Source organism: Gobio gobio (assembly GCF_949357685.1).
Source record: "Gobio gobio genome assembly, chromosome: 10".
In the NCBI taxonomy this organism is placed as follows: domain Eukaryota; kingdom Metazoa; phylum Chordata; class Actinopteri; order Cypriniformes; family Gobionidae; genus Gobio; species Gobio gobio.
Window position 1 is genome coordinate 11,695,055 of NC_137116.1, and position 26,474 is coordinate 11,721,528.

Genomic DNA, 26,474 nt, shown 5'->3' on the forward strand with positions numbered 1-26,474 from the left:
TCATTTTCCTGCCATCGTGTAAATACTATTTTTTATAATAATAAATAAAGCTCATGATCTTTGCACTTTCAAAATATATATATATGCTGAACCCTTTTATAGAAATACTCTCTTAAACAACAAGTCATATTTTTTTGGTCATAGAGCTCAAAAGTGTCTGCAGAACAGAAATGACCATGTTTGTAATGGATTTCGATCATCTTTCAGCGTTCTGTACTATTGTAAAAACAAAAGAAAGCCACTTTCTGATCCATTATATTAAAAAAAAACACTTGGAAAGAATCATAATACACTTAGTGTACTTGTTTAATCCCTATGCCATATAAAGTCATAAATATCTGCATCCATATACAGTACATTTCATCCTAGATTACACTCCGTCATCAGTCCAATAAGGCTTATGATGCCTTACTGATTACGGTCAACAATCGTTTGTCTAAAGCAGATAGACGAGGTATAGTTGGGGGATTATTTTCATGAATTTGAGATTGAATGGATACATTAAGACACTCACATGTATTAAAACATATTCAGAAATATGAGATCATATTACATGCTCGGATAAAAGAGAACAAACTTAAACTTAAGATGGCATGATGCTCTATTAAATGAATCCTCTACTCTTACATGAACACATTTGTCCATTGCTCATACTTCATCTCAGTGTTAGGGTCAGAATATTTGGACACATTTCCACCGCTCAGGACCTGAAGAAGGCAGAGCCCAGCTCGCTCTTGGGAGCAGAAATCTGCTTGGTTCTTAAAGACGTCTAGGTGAGAGAAAGAAAAGATGCAGTGAGTATTCAGTGTGCATTCGTTATTAAACATCTAGAAAATGAATGACGCTCACCTCTAGAAACTGTTTGAGTCTGGTTACCGAGCCCATCTGACCTGTGCTGGTGACTGCTTCAATTCTGGGGGAATAAAAAGGTTTAATCAACACCTGGTTTTAATATTAGTTTTGGGTGATTTATTCACTGAGACGCATTTAATTTTACACTTGATCAGGGCCTAAAATTAACACTCGGCAAGCGCCAAATGCAAGTAAAAATCTGCGTTGGCGAGTTTATGAAACGGTGTGTCACTCGCCAGTTGGCTGGTAAAATTTAATTCTAACAATGCATGAATGAGAACAACGCTCGGGACAGTTGATGGGCCAGCGGTGCATTGTCACAGAAGTTTAAGCCTTGGCAATTAAATTATTCAAGCGCAAGAAAACACACAAGGGAGCTTATTCCGTTACTCACAGGAACGGTCTTAAAAAAAATGTAAAGAGTTGAGAAAGTAAACGCATATGTACAGTATCAGTCTATTAGATCCGTGCATTCGCTCTTAAAGTGACAGCAGCCTAATATTCCTGTGTTTAATGTTAATCAAAAAACAAAGGACAAAAACTAAAACCACTCACTGCTCTTGACTGAATAACTTTTGTAACTTTAATAAGGATGTTTAATTTATACAGTGAAGACTATGCAGTGATATTTTACATTTGACCTGAAAAGCACTGTTTATTTCATTTGTATCTTTGTTATAGTGTATTTATTTGTGCTTTTGCTTGTAATTTGATTATTTGTTGTTATTTTATATTTATAACTGTTTTCTTAAGTCACCGGCCATTGGCATGTATGGCAAAAAGTTAGTTTTAGGCCCTATACCTCATATTAAACACAAGTCTCCTGCGACAAGGGTTGAGTACTAAACTCTGTACTTTTAAGGGCACCGACCGAATTATGTCGGTACTACCGAGTACCGATTCACATTAATCAATCGGTGCCAAATATCAGTACCTGAGAACGCATCTGATGATATAGACTAGTGTCTGTGAATATTAAACCGCAAAAAGACTATTTAAATACGAATCCTGCGTGCCTCTGTGCGAATGAATTGCGCAGACGCGCAGTTTAATTTACCTCACACACACTCATACACTGAATCGCGCATGACACGGTCGCGTGTTTCCGTCTCATATGAGGACATGAATGCATGAACTTCATGTCTAGAGCCGCTCTGAGAGTCACTTCATGAGCATTTAACTTTTTTTATTTGAGAAAAACTATCGTCATGTCAAACACACAGAAACTCAAAGCTCTTCACGGCAACCCGTCAAAATAAAAGTTTGGTTTAACTTGACAACTTTATTACTGTTGTACAGTAGAATTTAGACACTCTCAATGTAATAATAATAATAATAATAATAATACTAACACTAATGTAACAATAAGTTATCAAAACGTTATTTTTTAAGTAATAAATTACAAATTTTCTTCCATGTTTTAATTTTAACAGTATAAAGCTCAGTTGTGCAGCACTTTGTTTGACAAAAAAAAAAAAGGTTTGTTTAATTACATTAACATTTTATGTCTTTGCTTGATTACCAGAAAATACACAACACATCATTTGTAGGAAATCTTTTGATAGAAATGAATTTTAAAAAAAAGTAAATGGTTGGTTTTTATGAATTCAGTTAATTAAGTAGCTAGTAGCCTACTATTTACTAGTAAATATTACAGTAATCAAACATCACAGACAATGGCAGACAGAGACCAGGGCCATTTTGGCATAATGTCAATAAGGAAACTGTAAGTCATTTATAGAAGTGTTACAGTTATTGATGTAAACATCCCAAAAGTACCGAAAAAAGGTACTGTTGGGTACCAGCACCGGTTAAAATGTGAACGGTACCCAACCCTACTGCGAATATTCGTGATCATATTTCATTGACGAGTCTGATTCATTACTGCATACATTTACATTTATTAATTTATCAGATGCTTTTATATGAAAGTTTGTTTCTTCTGCCACGGAATTAAAAAAATAAAGGTAATTGCAACTTTAATCTCTCAATTCTGAGGAAAAAAGTCAGAATTGCAGTTTATTAATGTGAAATTGTGAGTTAGAACTGTGAGCTGACTTTTTTTCCTCAGAATTGCGAGTTTATCTGTTGCAATTCAGACTTCATAACTCGCAGTTTCAAATTTGAGCTGTTCAATGTACTGGTATTTCTGCCATTATTAAAGGACAACTCTGGTGAAAAATGAAGCTAGGGGTAATTAACACATGGTTACAGAGTAGATCGTTCTCTGGGATGCGTTTTCATGAAAATCGAATGTAAAGAGTTTTATCTCTAAAAACAGATTAGCTTATAACGCTAGTATATGGGGCATAGAATAAGTCAAATTAAATCGCAAGTTAATACCACTAACAAGGCTCAAAATAGCCTCACACTAACACGGTAGCATAATGAGGGTCCCTACATGCAAACCGAAGCATTGAGAACTTTGTAAGTGTACAAACAGTTTAATAAGAAGATACTTTATAAAGACAGAACATGACGCGTATACAGACAAGGAGCCATCTTGGAAAACAGTCTCGACAAGTCGAGCCACGAACGATGTGCTAAGCTGCGATAATTCCTATCGACCAGCTCACTTAGCACAGCGTTCGTGACTCGACTTTGTACACTTACAAAGTTCTCAATGCTTCGGTTTGCATGTAGGGACCCTCATTATGCTACCGTGTTAGTATGAGGCTATTTTGAGCCTTGTTAGTGGTATTAACTAGCGATTTAATTTGACTTATTCTATGCCCCATAGACTAGCGTTATAAGCTAATCTGTTTTTAGAGATAAAACTCTTTACATTCGATTTTCATGAAAACGCATCCCAGAGAACGATCTACTCGGTAACCATGTGTTAATTACCCCTAGCTTCATTTTTCACCGGAGTTGTCCTTTAAGCGCCCAAAAAAGCTTGTCTTAAACGAGACGCTAATTTGAGCTGCTCTTGGTAGATTGTGTTGGTCATTATGGAAATGATCCGGCTGTGTCTGTTCTTTAATTTGCACGTCGCAGAACTTTACACTCCCATCATGCCAATTTCCTTTGTTTAGTAAATCTGGCGCTAAACGTGTATTAAGGAAATGTCTTCATAAATACCTTGGGAAGTATTCCTCGATAATAAGCAATATCAGTTTCCAGAACTGGCCGCGATATTGTTTCATTAGGGCATTTCCACAGACCTAAAGAGATACAAATGGCAAAAATATTCAGTGTGAACAATAATAAAAAACAATTAATCTGTGATAGGAAGAAGCATTTACCTCCAGGAAGTCGAAGAGAATAGTAGCTGTGATGTCAGCGATCGGCTCCATGTTGAGAATTTGTGCCAGCCAGCGCCAGCCGTGACTCAACCCATGAGGATGAGGCTGTCGGAGCAGATATTATATTACATATTCAGATTCATATCACACGTCCAGAATTAATCTCTATGTTAACCCTATTCATATTTCCAACGATCAACATGATCTGATAAACCTGTCACATGATCTACTTCAGCCTTCTGTCGTCTGATTGACAGTTTTAGCAAATAAAAGTCTTTTAGTATAATTGTACAAACACTTACTGGACTGAAGCAGCTTCGGTTTACTTGATTATCCATATTTAAATATTTTAGAAAATTCATGAGTATGAAATATGATGATCAGGCTTTTGAGGAAGGTTTATTAGTTCATCTGTCAATCATTGGATTGCATTATATGTTTAAAACTACAGAGCTTTGATAATAAAACTATGCATTTTTAATATAATCTTAATGATATCTTTAAATGTAACAGAACAATATTCAACATACATCAATACTGTAACATTTAATATACACTTAAACAAAGGCTTCCAAAACTGGAGATCATGACTACATTAAAAACTAATAGTCAAATCATACAAATTAAATATTGAAATAATACATTTTAAAATAAAAACAAATTAAAATAAAATACTTACTAAAACTTAAAATCATAAAAATGGGGTGAAAATCTTTCCATCATTCCACTAAAAAATCTGAAATAATTGTAAAAGAAAATATCTAAATAAAACATTTACTAAAAAAAATAATTAAAACAGAAAAATGTAAAATAAAGATAAAACAAAGATAAGATTAAAAAGATAAAAGAATATATTTAATACAATTCAACTATAGTAAAAGAAAAAAATCTAAATAATGTATTATTTATATTACCCCAAAATGTATTAAATCATTAAAAAATTAAAAAAATTTAAAGAAAAAAAAAGATAATAAAATAAAATAATTATTTAAAAAATATTTATTTATGATTTACTTGATTTTTAGTAAGACATCATTGGCAGATATTTGATATTTATATGCATTTTATGTAAGTATCTCTGCTATACGGTTATAAAGATATAATTTACATTACAAGCATATTTTGGTTATATAAATATGGGCAACTGCAGAAAATTACATATTTTTGCTCAGTTTGGGTCTCTGAATAAAACTGAGCTTTTTCCCTCCTCGATAAGCTCAATATTCTCACAATATGAGCCATAAAAGCCTGATGTATCAGATATGATACTCAACAAATATATATATATGCAGACTTTTAAAATATATTTTGTCTATAGGTTCAATAAAAAAAATTAAAAAACATTTTTCTGACTATTATTTATGAGGCTTTAGATGGTTAATGCATGTGAAGGAATATCACAAACCCCTTGTTTGCTGTTATAAGGCCATCTCATCTGGATTATAGCCGCGTAGAGTCGAATCATTCCTGACATTCTCTTCAGGAAGCTGTCCTGCCCTTCCACTTTGGAGTCTTCCACACGGTATCCCAGAATCCTGATGGGCAAGGTACATTCATAATTAGGGGTGGAAAGATTCACTCGTTTTCTCGATGCATCGATTACAAATCCTGATCTTGAAACATTGAAACATCGTGAATCGTTGATTTGTCAATAATCGATTTAAAATGCTAAGAATGTAATGAATTGCGGTTCGATAGCGATTCAGAGCTTTAACAATAATTAACATGATGAACTAACAATACTTTTAATGCCTTTTTAAATTTTGCCGTCTGTACATTTCAACAAATGCCAATTTTTTATAGGCTATTAAAATAAAGTTAATAATAATAGCATCATTAAGCAGTCCCTCCAGAAAAACGCGATTATGCGATCGCGTGATTTAACGCATAATCAGCCAAAGTCCGCATATTCATGCGGGGGCCGCATTTTTTCAAATACGCCGCACTTTCGCCGCATAAATTGCCTATTTCCGCGTGCAAAATATGCGGGGCTATCATGATTTCATAATCCCCGCATTTTCGTTGCAAAAAAAGTCATATATATTAGCAGAAAGTTGAAAAATTTTCGTTTACTTCACACAAGAGCCGCCATTTCCACCTATTGCCATGGGAACGTTTTGAAGTGACGTGATTACCCGACGCGAACGTCATCGAAAAGCTTCAAACCCCGTGGAGAAACCATAGATACCGGTGAAACCATGATGAAGCACAAACTCCCATTGGCCAACAAAAATAACAGCAAAAGAGCAAAGCAGTTTCCCTGTGTGCTGACTGATTTCAAAACACAGCTTTGAAGCGTTATGAATCAATGAGTCGATTCAGCGGTTTGAAGCGTTATGAATCAATGAGTTGATTCAGCGGTTTGAAGCGTTATGAATCAATGAGTCGATTCAGCGGGTTGGATCGCCAAAGTCACGTATTTCAGCAGTTTGACACGCGATCCGAATCATGAATCGACTCGATGATTCATAGCATCATGATGCTGTGTTTTGAAATCATCACTATATAAGTCGTTATTTAGTTTTTTTTGAACACAATAACTATTATCGTCGCTTCATAAAGTTATTGTAGAACCACTGTAATGAGATGGACTTTGTAACGACGTCTTTAGTAGGCTACCTTTTATGGGTCTTGAGAGTGCACATTGTGCCAATGGAGGCCTTTCTGAGCCATCGGAATTCAACTAAAATATCTTAATTTGTGTCCAACAACATAAAGGGAAGTCATTAATGACAGAATTTTCATTTTTAGGTGAACTAACCCTTTAAGAGATTGCACTGTGCATTGGAAGCACTCAAATGTCTGTTTTGTATAGCGACATCTGTAAAACAGGAAGTTATTTATTAATTTTTTCAGAAGTTGTAGCATATTCCTTTTGTAAAGCTACAGAACTTGATTGACTAAATGTTTTGTAAATTTGAGCCATTATTAAGGTCTTCAATAAAACAAGATGAGAACTTAAATATTCCAGCACTTTCTGTGATGTAGTGCTTTTTTTCTCTCTCATCAAACCGCAGTTTTTGCAAGTTCCCGTAATTTTATCGCATAAAATTGCATAAATATCCCGCATTTTTCATCGCATTTTTTAAGAAAACGTGCCGCATAATCAAGGATTTTTGCCCGCAACAATCACAAAAAAAAGCCGCATTTTTCTGGAAGGACTGATTAAGAACATGAACCAACATTAACAATGGGCAAATGTTTTAGTTTTTTTGCCCACTCTTTGACCCCCTGAAGGACGCTGGGTAATTCACACCCTGACTAAGACACATTGGTGGAAGCATTTAATGCTATGAATGCATATTTAAAAAACAGCAGAAGTAAATCAAATTAATCAAATGTGAATAGTCTCGAATCGAATCGTTCTGAATTTGCAAAAAAAAAAAGTTATTGAATCAAATCGGAAACCTATGAATCGTGAATCGAATCGACTCGCTGTCAACCCAAAGATTCACAGCCCTATTCATAATGCTTTACACCATTATTCAGGCCTAAATTTAATTTTTAGATATTATATATACATTTTCCATCCAATCGGACACAGCGTTTACATATTCTGTTAAATGTAATGCATATTTGTCAGTCAAACAAAAATGAAACTGGTCAGATTTCTGTAATGGTTTTTCAATCCTACACATGTACTACTTTAATATTGCTTGCTGCACAGTTAGCAAGTGATTAAATGTAATTGTTTCACACAATTTACACTGATTTATGCTGATTCTGAGCTATTTAAATAAATGCATTTTGAAAACATGATTTAAATTAAATAAAAAGTTAATAATGTTTTTTCTGAGTGCAGAACTCTTAACTGTTACTGGTTTAGTTACTTGCATTCGTTGGTTTATGTTAAAACTGTATGATCCAAATGGATGGACACTTTATATTGTATGGTTGAAAATCAACAAAGGCATTTGTTTTCCTCGTCCAACCCCCTATTTCTTACCAAAAGGGCCATTTGTGATTCCTGAAAGCCCAGTGGTGTCGATGGTGATCAAGATCTGCTAATTATCACACCTTTAGAACGGCGGGGGAAGATGCAATCTGCTGAACGGTCGGTTTGAATGTTTCACATTTGGTTTTTAGTCACATGGTCAGGACGGGGATAAAAGGCCCTGTTTACACCTGGTATTAAGATGTATTAAGTATTGGTCGATTGGATCACAAGTGGATGACGCAGGTGTAAATAGGGTTTAAAACATTTTGAGTATGTCCACTTTCGACCACTTCCAGAGGTAGTGGATAGCACATACGACCGGATTGCTTTCGTAGTGTGAACACTCATGTGGTAAATATGTTCGAACAGCCACAAAAGACCATCTACTCTCCGCCTACTGACCTAATGCGGAAACATTATGGGAAGGCTAGACAAGAGGGATTTAAACTTTGTCGGCTGGAGAGCCAAGTTTGGGTTGAAGACGGAAAAACATACCAGCACAATGTTCTCTCCCCAGTCCTGATTCATAACACACACTCACAGTGTTCAGCTGGTCTTACGGCTGTCAAAGCTGATGCTCTTTTGCTGTCGCCTCCGGTCGTGTTCATATGTAAATTGCGTGAACTTATTTCATCCATTAGATGGAAAGATATGAAAAAACCCATACATTTACCCGCCCAAAGACCCTCTCCTCGAAGAAAATAGGACAAAATGGTTGAAAGTTGAAAGCCATTGACCAACACAAACCTGCTCTAAAGTCAGTATTATTATAGCAGTACTTTTTGGTGTTATTTAAAGCAGGGCTCAACATTAAGCCTGTTCACATGCTTGTCCTTCGGACAAGTAAATCTGTCATTCACTTGTCCGAGTAAAAAATTTGCTTGTTCGGATTTTTTTTTTTGTAAATATAATCTATTCTGAAGCAATATTCTCACCAGTGTTCAATCAGCTTTGACATATTTAAATCTGCATATTTGTGATATTTTTACCTTTTTATAAAGGGCATTTTTCCATTATCGTATTAAATATAGGCTATGCTTCAGCTTTCATTTTATATTCTTAAATTTGATCTATAAATTAAATTAGAATAAGACACTATAGGCTGTTATCAATCAAATTAAATTATTTACACTGAAAAATTACAACTGCATTAAATAATGTTATGAGATTATTTTAAAAATTTTGGAATATACAAATAAGAAATGTTGGAAAGATGAAACTAAACCACCAGTAGGTGGAAGCAGGTGACCGTCTTAATGAGTGAGTCATTGAGTCGATTCATTCAAACGATTCATTCAAATGGATGATTCATTCAAGAATGAGGCAGTCGTTTACGAATTGAATCTTTGATTCAACCGATTCATTGAAAACACTGAATCATTCAGTAACACGCTGTTGCTGTGATATGCGTTACGTTTTTGTTGTGATCTTTGTTTGGAACTATTTTCGCTGCTGAAATAGAACAAAAACAGTCAATATTGCATCTTAAATGTAAGTGACTTAATGTTAATTAATTGTTTATGGAGCTGGCATATGAAATCAGCCTCATGTTCAGTCGTGATGGTATTCAGGAAAACAACACTCTTGTTAGTGTTTTGTTGCTTAACTGTATCATATGTTATAAATAATAAAACTACACAATTCTTAACCTTGTATGTTAACTGAGTTTCTTTGTATGAGCGGCGCTCATTTGTTTTCGATTTTCTCCTCGAGAGGCGGCGTGAGCCTCAACAGCACAACCTTGTTAACATCAGTTTATATTATTCTCCACTGTCGATCTCCACTTACACTAACTGAATGCAGAATCATTATTGCATTTCGGTGATTCCCTAGTTAGTTTTTGTTTTGACGTTTTAACCAGGATACTTGTCCATCGGGCAAGTAAAATAATTTTTCACTTGCCCCTTCAAAAAATTCACTTGTCCCGGACAAGCGGACAAGCGTTAATGTCGAGCCCTGTTTAAAGGATGTATTAGTAACATGAGCATGGGCGTCGGAAGCAAAAAAAATTTGGGTGGGTCCTCAGAAATGTTTTACTGGAGTAGATGCCAATTACATTAAGTACAAATATACCGCTTTGCTTGCTAAACGTATAGTTCAGAAAGACAAAATTACGTAAATCGCCATATCATCGAGAGCGGTAGTAGTGTAGGGGTAAGACGTACGGCATCTAGTTTTGACACTAATCGACCCACGGTTCGAGTCCGGCTTTCGCCGAACTCAATCTTCTCCATTTTCCCATCACATATCAAATCGGAAAGGCATTTATTTTCAATAAAAATGAAGAAAATATTAGAAAAGTGGAAATAAAGCGTCTAACGTTTTTAATAATAAGTGTTTATCAGTTAGGGGAAGGTAAACAGACATGTGCTGAATGTTAGAGACGATAAACGTGAGTGGGTCCAATATCATTGATCGTAAAAAGTGGGTGGGTCTTGTCCCACCCACATACAATGGTTCCAACGTCCATGAATTTGAGCATATAGGTGGTGCACAACACACACATTTTCACATATTAAAAATAAAAGGACTCCTCTCTGGAGAAGCGTTCAGTCTCTGTAAATAGCGAATCTGCCATTGTGCGAGCGCAAATGGCTTTTAAAGGGAATGGGAGATGAGACTTTTGGTTTATTGTTACACCCAAAACACACTCATGACTCGGCCCAAACGTCGCTCTCAGCAGTGTGGACGCCGTTTCGTTGTTCACTAACAGTATACCGCTGGTCACGGATCTCAAACATCTTTTTACCTCTTAGAAAAGAATGAAAAAGAACTTCACATGACATCTGGGCTTTTAGTGATTCAGTAACTCTGCAGCCTGAACCACTGTAGTGAAACCACCCGTACAATAGACCCTTTTTCGGTTAGTAAACATTGTGACGTTTTCTTGTGGGCGGAGCTGGAGGCAGAACGATTCCCTTGATCGCTTCACTAATGCTAGCCAGCAAGTGTTTTTTAAGGTGATCTTGTTTATAAACAATGACTGGAGTAATTGTATCTGAATATGTAAGGTCACTCTCTGTCCGGGACCGTGATTGTTATTTTAAAAAGTTAACCTTAACGGACGGAACCAGATTGACCGACCCGTACACGCTCACTCAATGGATGGACGATCTGTCAGGATTACCTCCGGTTGAGCCATTACACCCAGGGCCGGTCCGCGGCATAGGCGGAATAGACAAATGCGTATTTTTGCCTTAAACTTTATGCAAGCAGCTGTTCTGGGTACTCAGTGTGATTTTATAAAAAAATCATGTCAGTTTTTTATAAACACATACCGCTTTTTTAATAGCCTAATGTTTTTACTCTACAGTTGTGCAGTTTTAAGGGGATATAGGGCATTTTTTAAATATATTTGCCGAAATTAGTAATGATATTTATATACAGGTTTATTTAAAATAGCCAATTTTTTTGTAAAATTCACATTAAATATCTAAATTTATCAGTTTAGGTATTCTTCATGGTGAAAACAGGAATGCGCATAGTTTAGATCGTTAGATGCCTATAACAATAGCTAAATGGACACGTATAAGACTTAAAATACACAGATTTACAGTTTTGTGTCGTACGATCTGAAGTTCTGCCTAGCCAGCGCCTGGCGCACACACACACAAACACACTCCAGTTCGCTCGTTTTATTGCGTTTAACCACAGCTGTCGTCATTTTTTTGTCTGGTAGTAGTAGCAGGTATGCGGTAAAATTTCAATTTGGAACCTGTACTCCATCGATTCTGGCACCCAAAAACACAACAAGATGATATTTTGATAGGGCTGTAACGTTTTGACCAAAAATAAAAACCTTGATTAATTGAACATTTTACCTCGATTATGATTAATGAACGATCATTTAGCTTTTTTTTTTTTTTTTGCTTTCCATATCTTGCCCTCATAAGTTTTTTGAGTAAGTTCCTGATAAGGGTTTTACTGTAAATATTTTCTACTATTAAAAGGTGGAATTTTTTTTTCCTAATGAAAAAGTGCATTTCTTTGTGATTTTAAAATACTTGAAGGAAACGGTTCACTTTCAGCAGTTCTTGTCAATGGGGCAGATTTCTGCTTGTACATCAGATAAATGAACACAGTAGGCCTGCATTACATTTATTTGAATGCATTAATGAGAGAGTGATTGTGTGTTTGAATTAGTCATACCGTCTCTATTCATTATGAAGCTGTGGTTTGTACTTACTGCAAAGGTATTCAAATCTATAACGGTTGAGTTTCTAAGCTACTTTAGTGACTTTACTTTAGTCACAGGACAGCGTTGACACTGCGTTTCTGCGCGCGATCTTCACGTGATGTGCGAGCTTCTGTCTGAGTGTTCGTTTGTCACAATATATGTGTCAGGGCAAAAAGGGTCTATATGCAGCTTAAATACTTTTGCCCACAAGTTTCTCTCGTTCAGTAGATCCAAGTGATCAATCAATATTCATACCTCTGGTAATCTTCCACAGATGTGCCACTTTCCATCGTTGAACTAATATAATATACTAATATAATATATTAGTTCAACATAATACACATCAGATGGTCTAAAATCGCTCCAGTGTTCAAACTGGCAGGCCTTAAAACGCATACAAATGACAAAGTTTTGTGAGGACGCAGGTGATAGAGGTCTGTCTCCAGGGCGTGCGCGCGTTGTCAGAGACGTGACACGGCTCGGCTCTCTGTGTCACAGAAAAAAACTGAGCACTGAACGGAGAAGTTTTCCTTATTGTTGTTTTTGAATAGTGCACAATCGCTTTAAATGTTCAAGCCTTTAAACGCATTTACTTGACAAACTTTATGAGTAAAAGCGATCCGGCTTCGGGGCTTGCGCTCGCCGTCTCTGTGTGTGTGTGTGTGTGTGTGTGTGTCGGAGCGCGTAGGCTATAAAAAGAATGGCAATTAACTTACTGTATAAACTGTGTAAAACATGCAGTTACTATAGTGATTCTGGGACTCTACAAACAAAGATAACTGCTCCTGCATCTCTCTGTGTGCCTGCAAACTGCACTTGATGTGACTGACGGGGCCGAGTCACGCGACTAAAACCGAAATAACCGACATGGGAAAAATACATCAGTTAGAGGTTCTGAAATTCGGTTTTGATTATTTTTCGATTAATCGTACAGCCCTACATTTTGAGCTCCGATTCTGTGCTGGTTTGTATTGGCCTCCAGTTTTTCCTTTGTTTTGCCTCCAGCTAACGCCTGTAATTGTGACGTCGGCCCAAAAAGGGTCTATATGCAGCTTAAATACTTTTGGCCACAAGTTTCTCTCGTTCGGTAGATCCAAGTGATCAATCAATATTCTTACCTCTGGTAATCCTCCACAGATGTGCCACTTTCCATCGGTGGGTAGTGTGGCACAGCATACGGGCACTTCTTGTGGAGGTGGGCGAGTATAAGGTCTCCAATCTTAGGATGCAGTTCCATTATGCCCGATGCCACAGCGCCGATGGGGAACGCTGCCGAATGATTAGACGCCACCTCCTCTTCTCCTTGTTTCTGCAAATGCATTATTACAATCAACTTTAATTGCCTACAAAGATGTACATGTTTATTCATGTGAAACCCTGCTGAAAGATGGATTCTGAAATCCACTACAGCTTCAATATAATTGTATACGGTATATCCTAATTAAATTTATAATCAAAACCTCAATCAATATTCATCCTCCTATATAATTATTATGATGTTAATGATTCTGTCCAGTTATGAGTTTGCTTATATCAAGAGGACCAATGATTGTTTCTTCCTTTATATTTTCTAAAGTTTGTTTTTGGTCTCTGAGTGGTGACGGCTTCCAGAGATTAAATATGGATTTGTCTTTCATTTTATTTTATATTTCCTTTTACTGAAACCCTAAAGAATTGTATGAATACAATTGTACTATTGTCTGTACCCCTGGCTGAGAGAAAAGCACATGGTATCAGCATGTTTTGGTGAAGTGCTTTGTTGATATGTAGTTAAGACTCTCCAACCTTGGGAGAGCTGTGATGCTAGGGAGCTTTTGTGTGTGTGCGTTGCATGATCTGTGCAGGCCAAAAATTGAAGATGGACATTTTTTGCACACGACACCAGACCTGAAGACGCCTTTCTATGACCTCCTAGGTCATTGTGATCTAAATCTAATCATGGGACGACAACTAGTCTACCCATTTTAGTGATATGCTCTGCTATCTATCCTTGTGTGGAAATTTACTGTGACTGTGCATTTTCTCTGCCAATCAGAATCCTTCCACATGGCAGTAATGACGTGGCTAGACCTTGAAAACAGTATAACTGTTCAGAAATTGTATGTACGATAGGCAGAGGCGGGGAGACTGTTAGAGGGAGCGCGGCCTACGAACTCCTTGTGAGACTTGAAGCTGGCTTCTGCTGATAAGACTGCAAACTATTCTTCAGTAAATTTCTCTTTAATTAATTACACTCCTGACTCTTGGTCTTCATTTTTCACTACTGGTCCTGGGTCCTAAGCTGTTACCCCAACACTGCCTTACCACAAACTTTTCTGCCAGTCTATAACTGACAAACTCCAGACCCTGCGGATGCAACGACGTCGTCACTGTCTTTCCAGCAGACGTCACGGGACGTCCCGACAACAGCTTATCGATCTTCTCAAAGGCCTCCTTCAGCGGGGAACCTACATGCAAACCACGTTTAAAGAAAAGTAACAGGTGTACTTTATAAAATATTCAGCGGAAAAATGCAATTTAAAGGTGCAGTGTGTGATTTTTAGCGGCATCTAGTGGTGAGCCTGTGAATTGCATCTACCCCCCTCCCTTTCAGCGCACATAGAAAAGCTACGGTGGCCGACACAGGACAAAAAGGTCATCGTTGGAGACAGCAGAGAGTGACTGGCGCTCTGTAGAGAAGTTTGTCCATTTAGGGCTACTGTAGAAACATGGCGGGGCAAAATGGCGACTTCACTGTAAGGGTGTATGGAGATAGAAATGGCTCATTTTAAGGTAATAAAACATAACGGTTCATTATGTAAGGTCTTTATACACCACTGAAAACATAGTTATGTATATTATATTGCATTTCTGTCAATAGATCCTCATAAATGTTACACACTGCACCTTTAAATGTTTGGAATACAACTCAGTGTTGATTATTAAATTAATTTGATTAATAAATAAACTCTATTCTCAGCTAAATGAAAACTTTTTTCCGTGTCAATTTCCGTTATGTAAAGGGTTAGTTCACCCAAAAATGAATATTCTGTCATTAATTACTCACCCTCATGTCGTTGGACACCCGTCAGACCTCCGTTCATATTCGGAACACAAATGAAGATATTTTAGTTGAAAGCTGATGGCTGAGAAAGGCTTCAGATAGGCCTCCATTGGCATTCAGTACATTGACACTTCCAAGATCCATGAAAGGCACTTAAAACGTCGTTACAAAGTCCATCTCACCACAGTGACTCTACAATAATTTTACGATGCGACGACAATAGTTTTTGTGCGCAAAAAAAAAATCAAAATAACACCATTATCCAACTTGTTCTTGTCTTCCGTGTGTGCCTCCACGACGCATGCGCGAGAATATGACGTAGCACCTGCATTCGGGAATCCATGAAATACACACTTAAGCCCCATTTTGAGAACTACGCCGAGACCTAAAGCACGATCAATGTAGAATCCAACAGCTTAGACACGCGCATCTTCCTCTGCTCGTAAACAAATCGCTTCTGGGTCATGTGTCCGAACGCCGGATCTGCGTCATATTCTCGCGCATGCGTCGTGGAGGCACACACGGAAGACAAGAACAAGTTGGATAAAGGTGTTATTTTGATTTTTTTTTGCGCACAAAAACTATTGTCGTCGCATCGTAAAATTATTGTAGAGCCACTGTTGTGAGATGGACTTTGTAACGACGTTTTAAGTGCCTTTTATGGATCTTGGAAGTGTCAATGTACTGAATGCCAATGGAGGCCTATCTGAAGCCTTTCTCAGCCATCAGCTTTCAACAAAAATATCTTCATTTGTGTTCCGAATATGAACGGAGGTCTTACGGGTGTCCAACGACATGAGGGTGAGTAATTAATGACAGAATTTTCATTTTTGGGTGAACTAACCCTTTAATAATTTGTGTGTGTGCTTTATGCTGGTGTTTCTCACCTGAGCTGTTTGCAATCTGGCTCACAGGTGTGGTCGCAGCCTTTTGGAGCTCCATTTTTAATTTCTTCATCTGCACACATTCATAATATAAAACATGGAAGGGGAAGATTCAGTATAACCGAGCATACAATATCCAATGAAATGCTCCTGAGAGCTGACGGGCGTCTGACCTGCGTGTCTTTGGCTTTGCTGAGGTCTTCAGAAGCCTGAGCACACTGATTGGCCGAATCCTGTAGCGCGTTGAACCATTTTAAAGTGCTGTCATCGGCTCCAGTCTGCAAACCTGCAGAGGAGATGAAAACCACATTTATTCGTATAGTACTTTTCACAATACACATCGTCTCAAAATTGAATTACAGAAAGTTATAATGCAGGGCTCCAGACAAAAATATAAATTAAGGAGCCACTGGCTCCTATAAGGGAAAAAGTTAGGCGCCAAATAAGTTTTTCAAGTGCCAGAAATGAATAAAGGCGTTTTCATTTTCCTTGTGCAATTATACGGGCAGTGTTGAATTTCATTTTTTAGCTCCTTCCATTCTTCATGAAGACAACAGTTTAAGTAAAAATATAAGGATTATGTGATATAGTGCATTTATTTAGCAAAGTGCCCCTTTCTGTAGTTGTTTTTCTCGCTGACTAACTAGTTTGAGCATTGAATGGCTTTTCTGAGGTAAATTTGACATGATTGTTCTTAAGCAGTTTTACACAAGCTCTTTCCAAGGTGGAAATGCTGATTGAGCATCTGTCAGGCCACATTAAAGAGCGCCAAAGAGTTTAAAGTTTGTTCATTGTTTACTAAAATTAACAAACACGATAAAGGTGACCGTTAAGTACAAATCGTCCTGCGATTTATGGATGCTGCGCTACAAATAACGTGAAGTTCAGGCAGTAACAGAAAACAGCAAAGATTAAAATATATTGAGAGTAAGAATCCCTATCAGTATCAGTACCGATAAGTTTGCGTCCACATAGATGACATGTTTATCTGTTGTGGTTTATCCACGTCGTGTGCATGAAATAGACACTGCCATCCTGCACTTTTACATTACCTGGATGTTCGTTCATTGACTCCTCTCTGTCGTTTTCTATCTCTCTCTCATGCTGGCACAGTGGTCAGCGTTGTTACTCGATAGAGTTTAGGGCTTTGAAAAGCCTGATATATTCGTGTTGACATGCGTTTCTGATGTGTATTTTGGCGCTCAGACTCCGTGGGGATTTTTCCACTGTAACTTTGCTGCGCGTCATCTCATTTTATTACGTCAACACAAGATGTGATGGGCAACTCATCACAGAACATGCTGGTAAAAAAGCATGCAATTTTTAATCATAACATGTACATTTATATGGTCGCCAGTGGCGATCTCAGCAAAAATAGAGCGATCTCACAGTCTGGAGCCCTGTAATATAATGTTGATACAATCTTAATAAAGCAAGATCCACGGCTGGGCCATATATAATTCCTTGTCGCGCTTAGATGGTTTAAAAGCATTTACATGAATAAGAGCGTGATCATATAATGTAACGCTGGGCAAAAATTTATATAAAAACGGACGCTGCGTTAATTGCGTAAAATATTTTTAATGCATTAAACTGAAAAAATTAATCGCCCGCGTTAACGTGTTAATTTGCCCAGCCCTAGTAGCAATATATATAATACTCTATATTAATTCATGTTAGTTAAAACATTAACCATGAGACCTTATTGTAAAGTTTTACCAAAACATCTAATGTGCTTCACTGAAGAAAGAAAGTCATACAGGTTTGGAACGAAATGAGCATGAACTTTCATTTTAGGGAGAACTTTTCCTTGAAATTTGGCTTGCATGGTCACTTTCTCCTTCACCTGCTTTTTTGGTTTTCTGTTTAGTGGACAGCACTGCGTTTTTCTGTTGCTCCTCTTGCTGGGCTTTCAGCTCAGCCTGCCTCGTCTTCTCCTGCTCCTCTTCCTCCTGTTCCCTCTTCTTCCTCTCAGCAGCCTGTGCCGCCTCGTCCTGCAGGCCTCTGACCAATGACCTCATTTCCTGTAGCGCTCGCTCCGCCACAGTCAAATCCTCCACGCTGGGAAACTGACCCTGAGAGCAATTTACATGTTACATTGATGCATTCGTCAGGCACTTTTATACAAAGCGACTTGAATTGCATGTAAGTAATGTATATGTGACTCACGTCTGCGGAGGCCGGCACCACCTCTGACACCTGTGAGCAGAGCTGGTTGCCACGGGTGATGTAGGGGGCGTGGTCAAGGGCGGGGTCTGTTTGTGTGGATGGGCGTGGCTGTAAGAGCTGGTTGAGCTGTAGCACTTCCTCCTGTATTGCATTAATGGCTCTGTGCCGTTCTCTGCCCTCCACCTGCCGCTGGCGCTCAAGCTCCGCCTCCCGCACACGCTGCTGCTCCATCTCACGTAGCCGCAGGTTCAGGATCTGCAACACAAAAAACGTTTTTACCCGACATAGGTCTAATATTCCAGGTATTGTTATCTATAAACAAAGCTTTTTTTACTGTGAAACCTGCAGCCAAACCTAACCGATGCAAAATGTTACAGAGACACACAAAGTTAAATGGACGTACAGTAAAACATAAGGTGTCGATACTGCTGGGTAAACTATGATATGTTGATTACTTATACACTATATATTATTGCAGCAGTTTCTAAATTCAGTATAATCTCTAACAAACAAGATGTTAAAGAATGTCCACCTAATTCAACTTGAGTTGCTGCATTAAATGTTTAAGTATAATCAAAAAACTACTTGTACAAGTCATTTCAACCATGTCTAGTTGAATATATCATACAAGTCGAAATGTATTAAATAATTTTATTAAAGTTAAAGTAATGGGAAAACATATGATGCTATGACTTACTGATTAAATACATTTTTACAGTGTTTTACATTGTTGATTAAAAACACAATTTCTTTAGCAAAACTACTAGTTTTTACTAGAAAATTTCTGCTTTTTCCTCATCCATCCGTCGCAACCGCTAACAAATTATTCCCCCGCTGGTCAAAATTATCTTTTTTTAAGCTTATACTATATAATTTAATCTTTTTAAAAAAAAGATTTTGTATTACTTTATTTTATTTGCCTTCAAATTACTGGATTTTATTTATAGATAATATAATTTAAGCACATTCTTTCAACTTACATTCAAAATAACTCTTAAATACATGCATAACCAGCTCAAAATCCCATTGGGTCAATAAGCCTCTCCCTCTCTGGAGCTCCAGCTCCCCCCTCTCTTGACCTACTGTAGGCATGATGGGTGGAGCTACATCCCCTAACCCTACCCATAACCCTACTCATAACCCCATCTCTCCTCCCATTAAACAGTTTAAGCTCCACCCTTGAGGTCCATTATGCTCTGCAGCGAGCACTACTTGGGTGTCTTTAGCCCTATTCGCACGGGATTAGTATTACCTGGTGACCTCTAGTAATGTGTAATAATTGCAGAGGTTGTCTGTGATCTTAATCCCGTGCGAATCGGCCATGTCTGTAATTTGTAAAGTAAAAATTCCCCCGCAAATGAATATTTCGCAGAACACAGAGGTCCTGTGATAATATTAATCCCGTGCGAATCGGCATCTCTGTATTTTGGCCAGGATTTCGAGGGTTGTATATAATTTTTGCAAGGTTTTTGTTTCCTGTGCACATTTTTAATTACGAAGAACGAAGGCTGCATTCATAACACGCACCGTTAAAAATGCCTGTGCGGCTGTGCACATTATACTTTCACTTTAGAATTGGAGCCGATTTGGGAGCGAATTGCTCGAAAGGTGTGTTCAATATTATTCTTAATGAAAGACACAAAAACAAGCTAGATGACATGCTCGCTTAAATGGGCGCTTTTATATTTAGCTAGCTTTATAATACCAAATCTTCCGCTGTCATATTGTCAGCTCCTCACTCTTGTGATAAATCTGATTCCTGCTGCTGGTCTGTGCCCAGTTTCAGTTTTTAATTGTAACATCTGTTCTCTAACTGAACTATTTTTATTACTATAAAAAATGTAAAGGAGGGAGGGAAAGTGATGTAACCGGTGTAACACTGACTATCGCAACAAGCCTAGATAACATATAGCAGCACGCTGTAAGGAACTGTTGTTTATGATATATCTCACAGCTATAACGAAAAAACATTTACAAGTCTTGACATCATATCCGGGAGATAAGTCTTAAAAAAATAATCACATGCTTTGCTTATCCTGTGCGAATGCGCCATGCAAAATCAGATGTGGAAGGGGGTAATTTCTAAATCACACGAGGTAATACTAATCCCGTGTGGATAGGGCTTTTGCCGACCTCTTGTGAAAAAAAAAAAATATAGCAAGATATTTCATGACTCTGGCCACTAGATGTCCTTATAGCTCTATATATGGATTAAATGAGCCGTTCTGCTGGGTCCTAAAGTCAGCTCTTGAGTTTATCTCTTCAGTATGAATTCAGATACACATGTACACATTATAAAATAATGTTTTTGGTAAAGTTTTAGCATTTTGAGCGTTTGTCAGGTTTTTCTATGTATACTGAAGCATTCCTCGCATACCATTCATTCCTAAGGGGGTCGAATTGACCCACGTGAGAAGGATTTGTAACTTTTTTTATTACAACCACATAAACTCTCAAATCCAGTAAATTTTTGTGTATTCAAGTGCAACAAATGTCTTGGACCACTCCGAGGTTTGGGTTACAATTTATTTTAAGGTGACATAGTTACAATTTACTTAAATAAGTACTGAGTTATATTAACTACATGTACTTATTATAGTTATGGTTAGGATTTGGTTTAGGGTTAGTTACTAATTGTACATAATTTACTGTTATTACTATAGCAAGTGTAACTTCGTCACCTAAAAATAAAGTGTTATTTAAAAAATTAAGTTTAAATTATTTCCTGTGGTAATGGATATTATGCCACAGACGCTGTTGATAGAGCTTAGCTAACCGAATCTGGAAGATTTCTGTAATATTAAATAATAATCTCACTTTCATTCTGTGTCTGTGTTCCTCTCTGAGCTTCTCTTGCCGGCCGATGATATCCTGCGTCCTTCAAACACAAATTAAAACAAATACATGATTCAAACACACTCACTCTAAATCAGAACAAATGCACCAGTGAGTGCCAGATGAGGGGTCACCTACTCTTTCTCCATCATGTCCCTCATGCTCTGGTATTCCTGTCTCTGTTTGAGCTCCATGAACTCCTCAAAGCGTTTGAGCTGCTCAGACTCCCGGTTGGCAACTGTGGCCACCAGCCGCTCCTGCTGCTCCTGTCTGAGGCTCAGCTCCGTCTGTGAGAGAAAACACACATGCACCACCATCAGAGAGGTTAGGTGTCCCTAATCACACCCCATACCCTCATTCACTATTCCCTACGTTACTCCACTAATATTCACAATGTTTAATTCACAATGCGACTGTGCATTGTGGATATTCTCTAGCCCTTAAAAGTACATCAGTTGTACACTCGCTATTGCAGTGCATTGTGGGATTGAATGAGTGCCCTTGATAAAGTCCACTATGGTTTCGGACACCACTACAAATGGCTGTTCCCTCAAATAGTGCCATATTTAGGGGTATAGGGGGCAAATTTCGGACAGCCCGTGTCTGGCTATAGTTATTCCTACTTATACACAACAGTTCAATAGTTTGGGGTCAGTAAGATTTATTAATGTTTTTCAAAGAAGTCTCTTCAGAGGCTGCATTTATTTGGTCAGAAATTCAGTAAATACAGTAATATTGTGAAATATTTAAATTTCAAAGAACTGTTCTCTATGTGAATATATAGTAAAGTGTAATTTATTCCTGTGATCAAAGCTGAATTTATCATCATTACTCCAGTCTTCAGTGTCACACGATCCTTCAGAAATCATTCTAATATGATTATTTGATCCTCACGAAACATTTATGATTATTATCAGTGTTGAAAACAGTTGTGCCGTTTCATATTTTAGTGGGAACTATTATGCATTTTGTTATCAGGATTCTTTGATGAATAGAAAGTCTTTAATGTCTTTATTGTCACTTTTTGATTCACACCATTGATGAATAAAAGTAATTTCTTTCAGAATTTTTTTTGGTTTTTTGAATGGTAGTTCACTTGTATAAAACACATTTTCATCTTCAAGTTCCAGATGAGGTGCAGAGCGTGTGTGTGTGTTGTACCTTTGCTCTGGCCTTGTGTTTCTGCTCACACATGCGGATGCAGCCGGCCACCTGTGTGGCTCTGGGTGACAGGACGGAGATCGATGGAGTGGAGCTGACGCTTGCTTCAGGACTGACAACAGCAGCCTCCTTTATTTCCTCCTCTGTCTGACATGAAAACTAAACAGAAGGAACAATCAGCATTTCAGTCTTACAATCTCACAAGCTTCCAAATGACCAGCAACAGAATCATATATTCTTTAACTGCAGCCGTTAACGATTTTGTCAATGTGAGAAATATAAACACATAATCTTTCCACATGGCGTTCTGGAGAAAAAACTAAAACTTTAGGAACCCTAGACAAACTTCTAATGGCTAAACAATAGACATAATCAAACCAAATTAGCAAGGGTCAGACTATCGTGTAGTTTTACACACTTTCCTGAGCCATTCGGGAAGTTTGCATTCAAACTCATGCACTGTCTCTTTAAGATAAATCACTTATGTAAGCCTGATGAATGAGTGTAAATGCACAAAAGCAAGCGAGGACATCACACCTCCTCAGCATGGATGGAGAGCGGAGGTGGAGAGCAGGGGGATGAAATCTGTCTGGGGCTGATGGGAAGCGAACCGCAGGCGGCAGCATCTTCAGAAAGACCCGGACTCGTATCACGAACACATGAAGTCAGAGAACAGGTCTTGAGCAGCGGTCGAGGACTCATTCTCTTCAGAATCTGCCCTGACAGAGGAGACAGACTGGACACCTCAATGCAGCCGGCCAGGACATCCTGCAGAACAACCAGATAGGAAAAGAAATAAGATTACCGGACAAAACGGAAATATAAGAGCCGCCCTGTGAGACTTCATTGATTGATCGTATATGTTTATTTCCGTTATATTCCTATATTTGACTGTCTTTTTTTGTTGCACTTTATGAAATACTTCAAAAAACAACTTTTAATTTTCAAATTGCTTGTTATAAATCAACATCTCAGGAAAATGTTATGGGGTTTATTAGGGATGCACGATATATCGGCAACATATCGTTATCGGCCGATAAATGATTATTTTTGATGTTATCGTTATCGGTCCAATAAGAAAATTTGACCGATATAGTCAAGCCGATAGATAATGTATTATTTCCTTCAGCTGAGACGGACGCGCTGTCCACCATGATGGGTTTGAATTGCTCTAAATATGTTTGGAATCACTTCGAAAAGGAAAATACAGTTATGTGCAACATGTGCAGCGCAAGTCTTCTATAATCTACATAAAATGATAATGAGAATAGAATAGGCTGTAAAAGAGCGTTGTGTTTCAGCGCGTTTGTTGAGGGAAGAGCGCGCCCACAGAGTTACACCTTCATGACGAGCACAGTCAAGTTCGCTTGTGCATTCACAGCCTTTTGTGCCATTGTAAGTTGTAATATTATATATATTATTATTCTGTGTATGTAATATCATATAGGATGCGTTTGGTTGAGTTAATAAACGATGCAGTAAAGCACTTCATTGTACCGGTCTTTAGCTTCAGCGCGCGCCCACGGAGTTACACCTTTCATGACGAGCACAGTCAAGTTTGCTTGTGCATTCACAGCCTTTTGTGCCATTGTAAGTTGTAATATTATATTTATTATTTTGTGTATATAATCCCATATAGGATGCGTTTGGTTGAGTTAATTAACGATGCAGTAAAGCACTTCATTGTACCGGCGCGCGCATTTCAAACAGAAATGCACAGCATTAATAACTACTGGGACTGTCCTATACATAACACTGCAATGAGAATATTTCTGTTATAAAACGTAGTGAATTCTCTGGGTTTAGTTGTTTTTCAGCGCGCTGTTGTGGGAAGCGTCAACAACGCATTCTGACCAGCACAGTCAAGTTCGCTTGTGCATTCGCGTCATTTTAAGCATGTGTAAGTCGTAATATTACGTTTTTGTAGTATAAACATCTGATTAATGTCATATAGGATGTGTTTCGTTAAGTCAATAACCCGCAGTGCTTCACTGTACCGGTGATCATCTTAAGTTTCAGCACGCTCTCAAACAGGGGAAGAGCATCCACAGGAGTTATAACCCTTCACCTATGCGTGATTTTGTGCTAATATAAGTTGTAATATTATATTTATTTTGTATAAATATCTGATTGTTCTCATATATGATGCGTTTAGTTGTTAATTAAACTTCTAAGCGCTTCAGTTTATGGTTGTTCGTTCATTCTCTCCAGCTTCAGCGTGCTCTCAAACAGCAACATTATTCCTAATAGACTAGACTAATATTACAGATGTTTACTATTACTGTAAAATTAAACATATTTTTTTTTTTCAAAAACACAGAAGCATTATTTTTTATAATTAGCACTTTTATTGTTCTCGGATCATTTCCATCAACAATATGGTTTGATTAAAACCATTTCTTTATCGTCTGTGCGGAGGTTATTTCATGCACTTGCATTCTGATTCTTTATTATGCAGCCTAAGTAATGCTGTTCAATTACTTGTTTGCATTATTTAGGTATATTATTTTTATTTTTTAGACAATATAATTTTTGGTAACATTTTACAAATAAGGTCTCATTTTATTAATGCATTAACTATCATGAAAAAACAGAGAGCAATAACCTTTGTTTCTTTTAGTAATAAAATGTTTTGTAACAGTCCATTCACAGTTCATACCTAATGTTAAAAGACACAACTTTGGGTCTGAATATGTTGAGATTAACATAAACTAAAATTAATAAATCCTGTTGAAGTATTGTTCATTCATTGTTGGTTAACTAATACTAACAAAAATTAAACCTTATTGTAAAGTGTTAAAAAAAAAATTGGCCATAGGACTGTAAAATTAATTTGAAAAGGTAAGGAATCTCACACTGGTTCAAATAGGCTACTGTAGTGTATAGGTTTGATTTATGTTGAAGTGTTTGGGACATGGCTTTTAATGGTGAGCCTTTTGTTTTTGTAATCAGGCTCTCAGAGTTTATTCAAATTTAGATTTATCGGCCAATATATCGGTTATCGGCTTTCAAATATTAAGAATTATCGGTTATCGGTATCGGCCAAAATGTTCATATCGGTGCATCCCTAGGGTTTATAATTAAAACATGACTTTCTGTTACAGGACAGGGCATTCATTTCACAAATGTCCACTGTAGAGGACGCCAGGACTTACAGCATGTTTATCATTCACACATCAAGTGAATAGGGAAATAAATTACACATCAATGTTCTTATAAAATATTAGATATCATTATGAAAATGTTGCCAGCTATTACTCCCATTAATACACTTCTATTTTCATTGCATGTTACTCCAGGAACACATTAATATGCAAATTAGAGACATTGCATTGAATGAGAAAACCCCCATGTATGGCCATTTTACCCACATATTGCATAAAGTAAAATGGTATATCAATTCATTACATTCATAACAAAGTTGAGAATCATCTTTAAACAATGTTTGGTTTAAAAAAATCCTGAAAATTGACATTTCGTGTCATTTTATTTTAAACAACGGAGTCCCAGTGTCCACAAAAAAATTGTTTCTTATACTCTAAACAATATAATGACATGAAAAAAATACTAAATTCAAAATAATTAAATGTGATTAAACCACCAGAAGACTAAATTATGAGCTAAAAAACACATTTCTGAATTTGTCAGCATGTTTACCTCCCCTTTTTCCAGCTAGTCTGACATATTTTAGACCTGTAATTTAGATCCTTTACATCACGTTACTGTGATATTACCATATAATAATACCATGGTATTATCAAACATATGATCCTCATATTTATACCATGGTATCATAAAGGTACCTTACAAGGCATACACAAATATATAAGCACTATGGTTCGTTTTTGTTAGTATTAAATGTGATTAAACCATCATAATGCTAAAATACGAGCTAAATAACACATTTATGAATTTGTCAGCATATTTACCTCCCCTTTTTCCCGCCAGTCCGGGCTGTATTTGAGCTTCCCCTTCGGAGAGTTTTTCAGGGCCTCTAATGTTTCCCAGCGTAGATTTTCAGAAGGCATTTTGATGACATTAAAGCGTTTTTACCCTTCACTGACTTACTTTACGACTAGAAACACCGAAGCAGCCCTAAACAAACCGCCGGTGTCAGCGCGGATTCCGCTTCCTCCTGATAATGATTACAAAATAAAAGTCTGGGTGACAA

The 26,474-nt window shown here is 37.3% G+C and overlaps 1 protein-coding gene across 2 annotated transcripts; it reads right to left on the bottom strand.

Annotated features, from left to right (window-relative positions):
• Positions 1 to 277: 277 nt before the first annotated feature.
• gle1 (GLE1 RNA export mediator) lies at positions 278 to 26,440 on the bottom strand (the record flags this gene model as incomplete). 2 transcript variants are annotated; one of them, XM_079827006.1, is made up of 16 exons in its annotated part: positions 26,233 to 26,440; positions 22,841 to 23,071; positions 22,304 to 22,462; positions 21,281 to 21,429; positions 21,125 to 21,185; positions 18,308 to 18,562; positions 17,985 to 18,213; positions 16,312 to 16,424; positions 16,142 to 16,211; positions 14,516 to 14,658; positions 13,330 to 13,520; positions 5,503 to 5,632; positions 4,098 to 4,202; positions 3,934 to 4,016; positions 850 to 913; positions 278 to 769 (listed from the first exon to the last, which is right to left on the bottom strand). In XM_079827006.1, exons 1-16 carry the CDS (start codon positions 26,329 to 26,331, stop codon positions 701 to 703), a joined length of 2,151 nt encoding a protein of 716 aa, XP_079683132.1. In that variant the 5' UTR covers positions 26,332 to 26,440. The 2 variants fall into 2 exon arrangements, with proteins under 2 accessions (XP_079683132.1, XP_079683133.1); XM_079827007.1 differs by lacking the exons at positions 278 to 769; positions 850 to 913 and having other exon boundaries at positions 3,924 to 4,016.
• Positions 26,441 to 26,474: the final 34 nt, after the last annotated feature.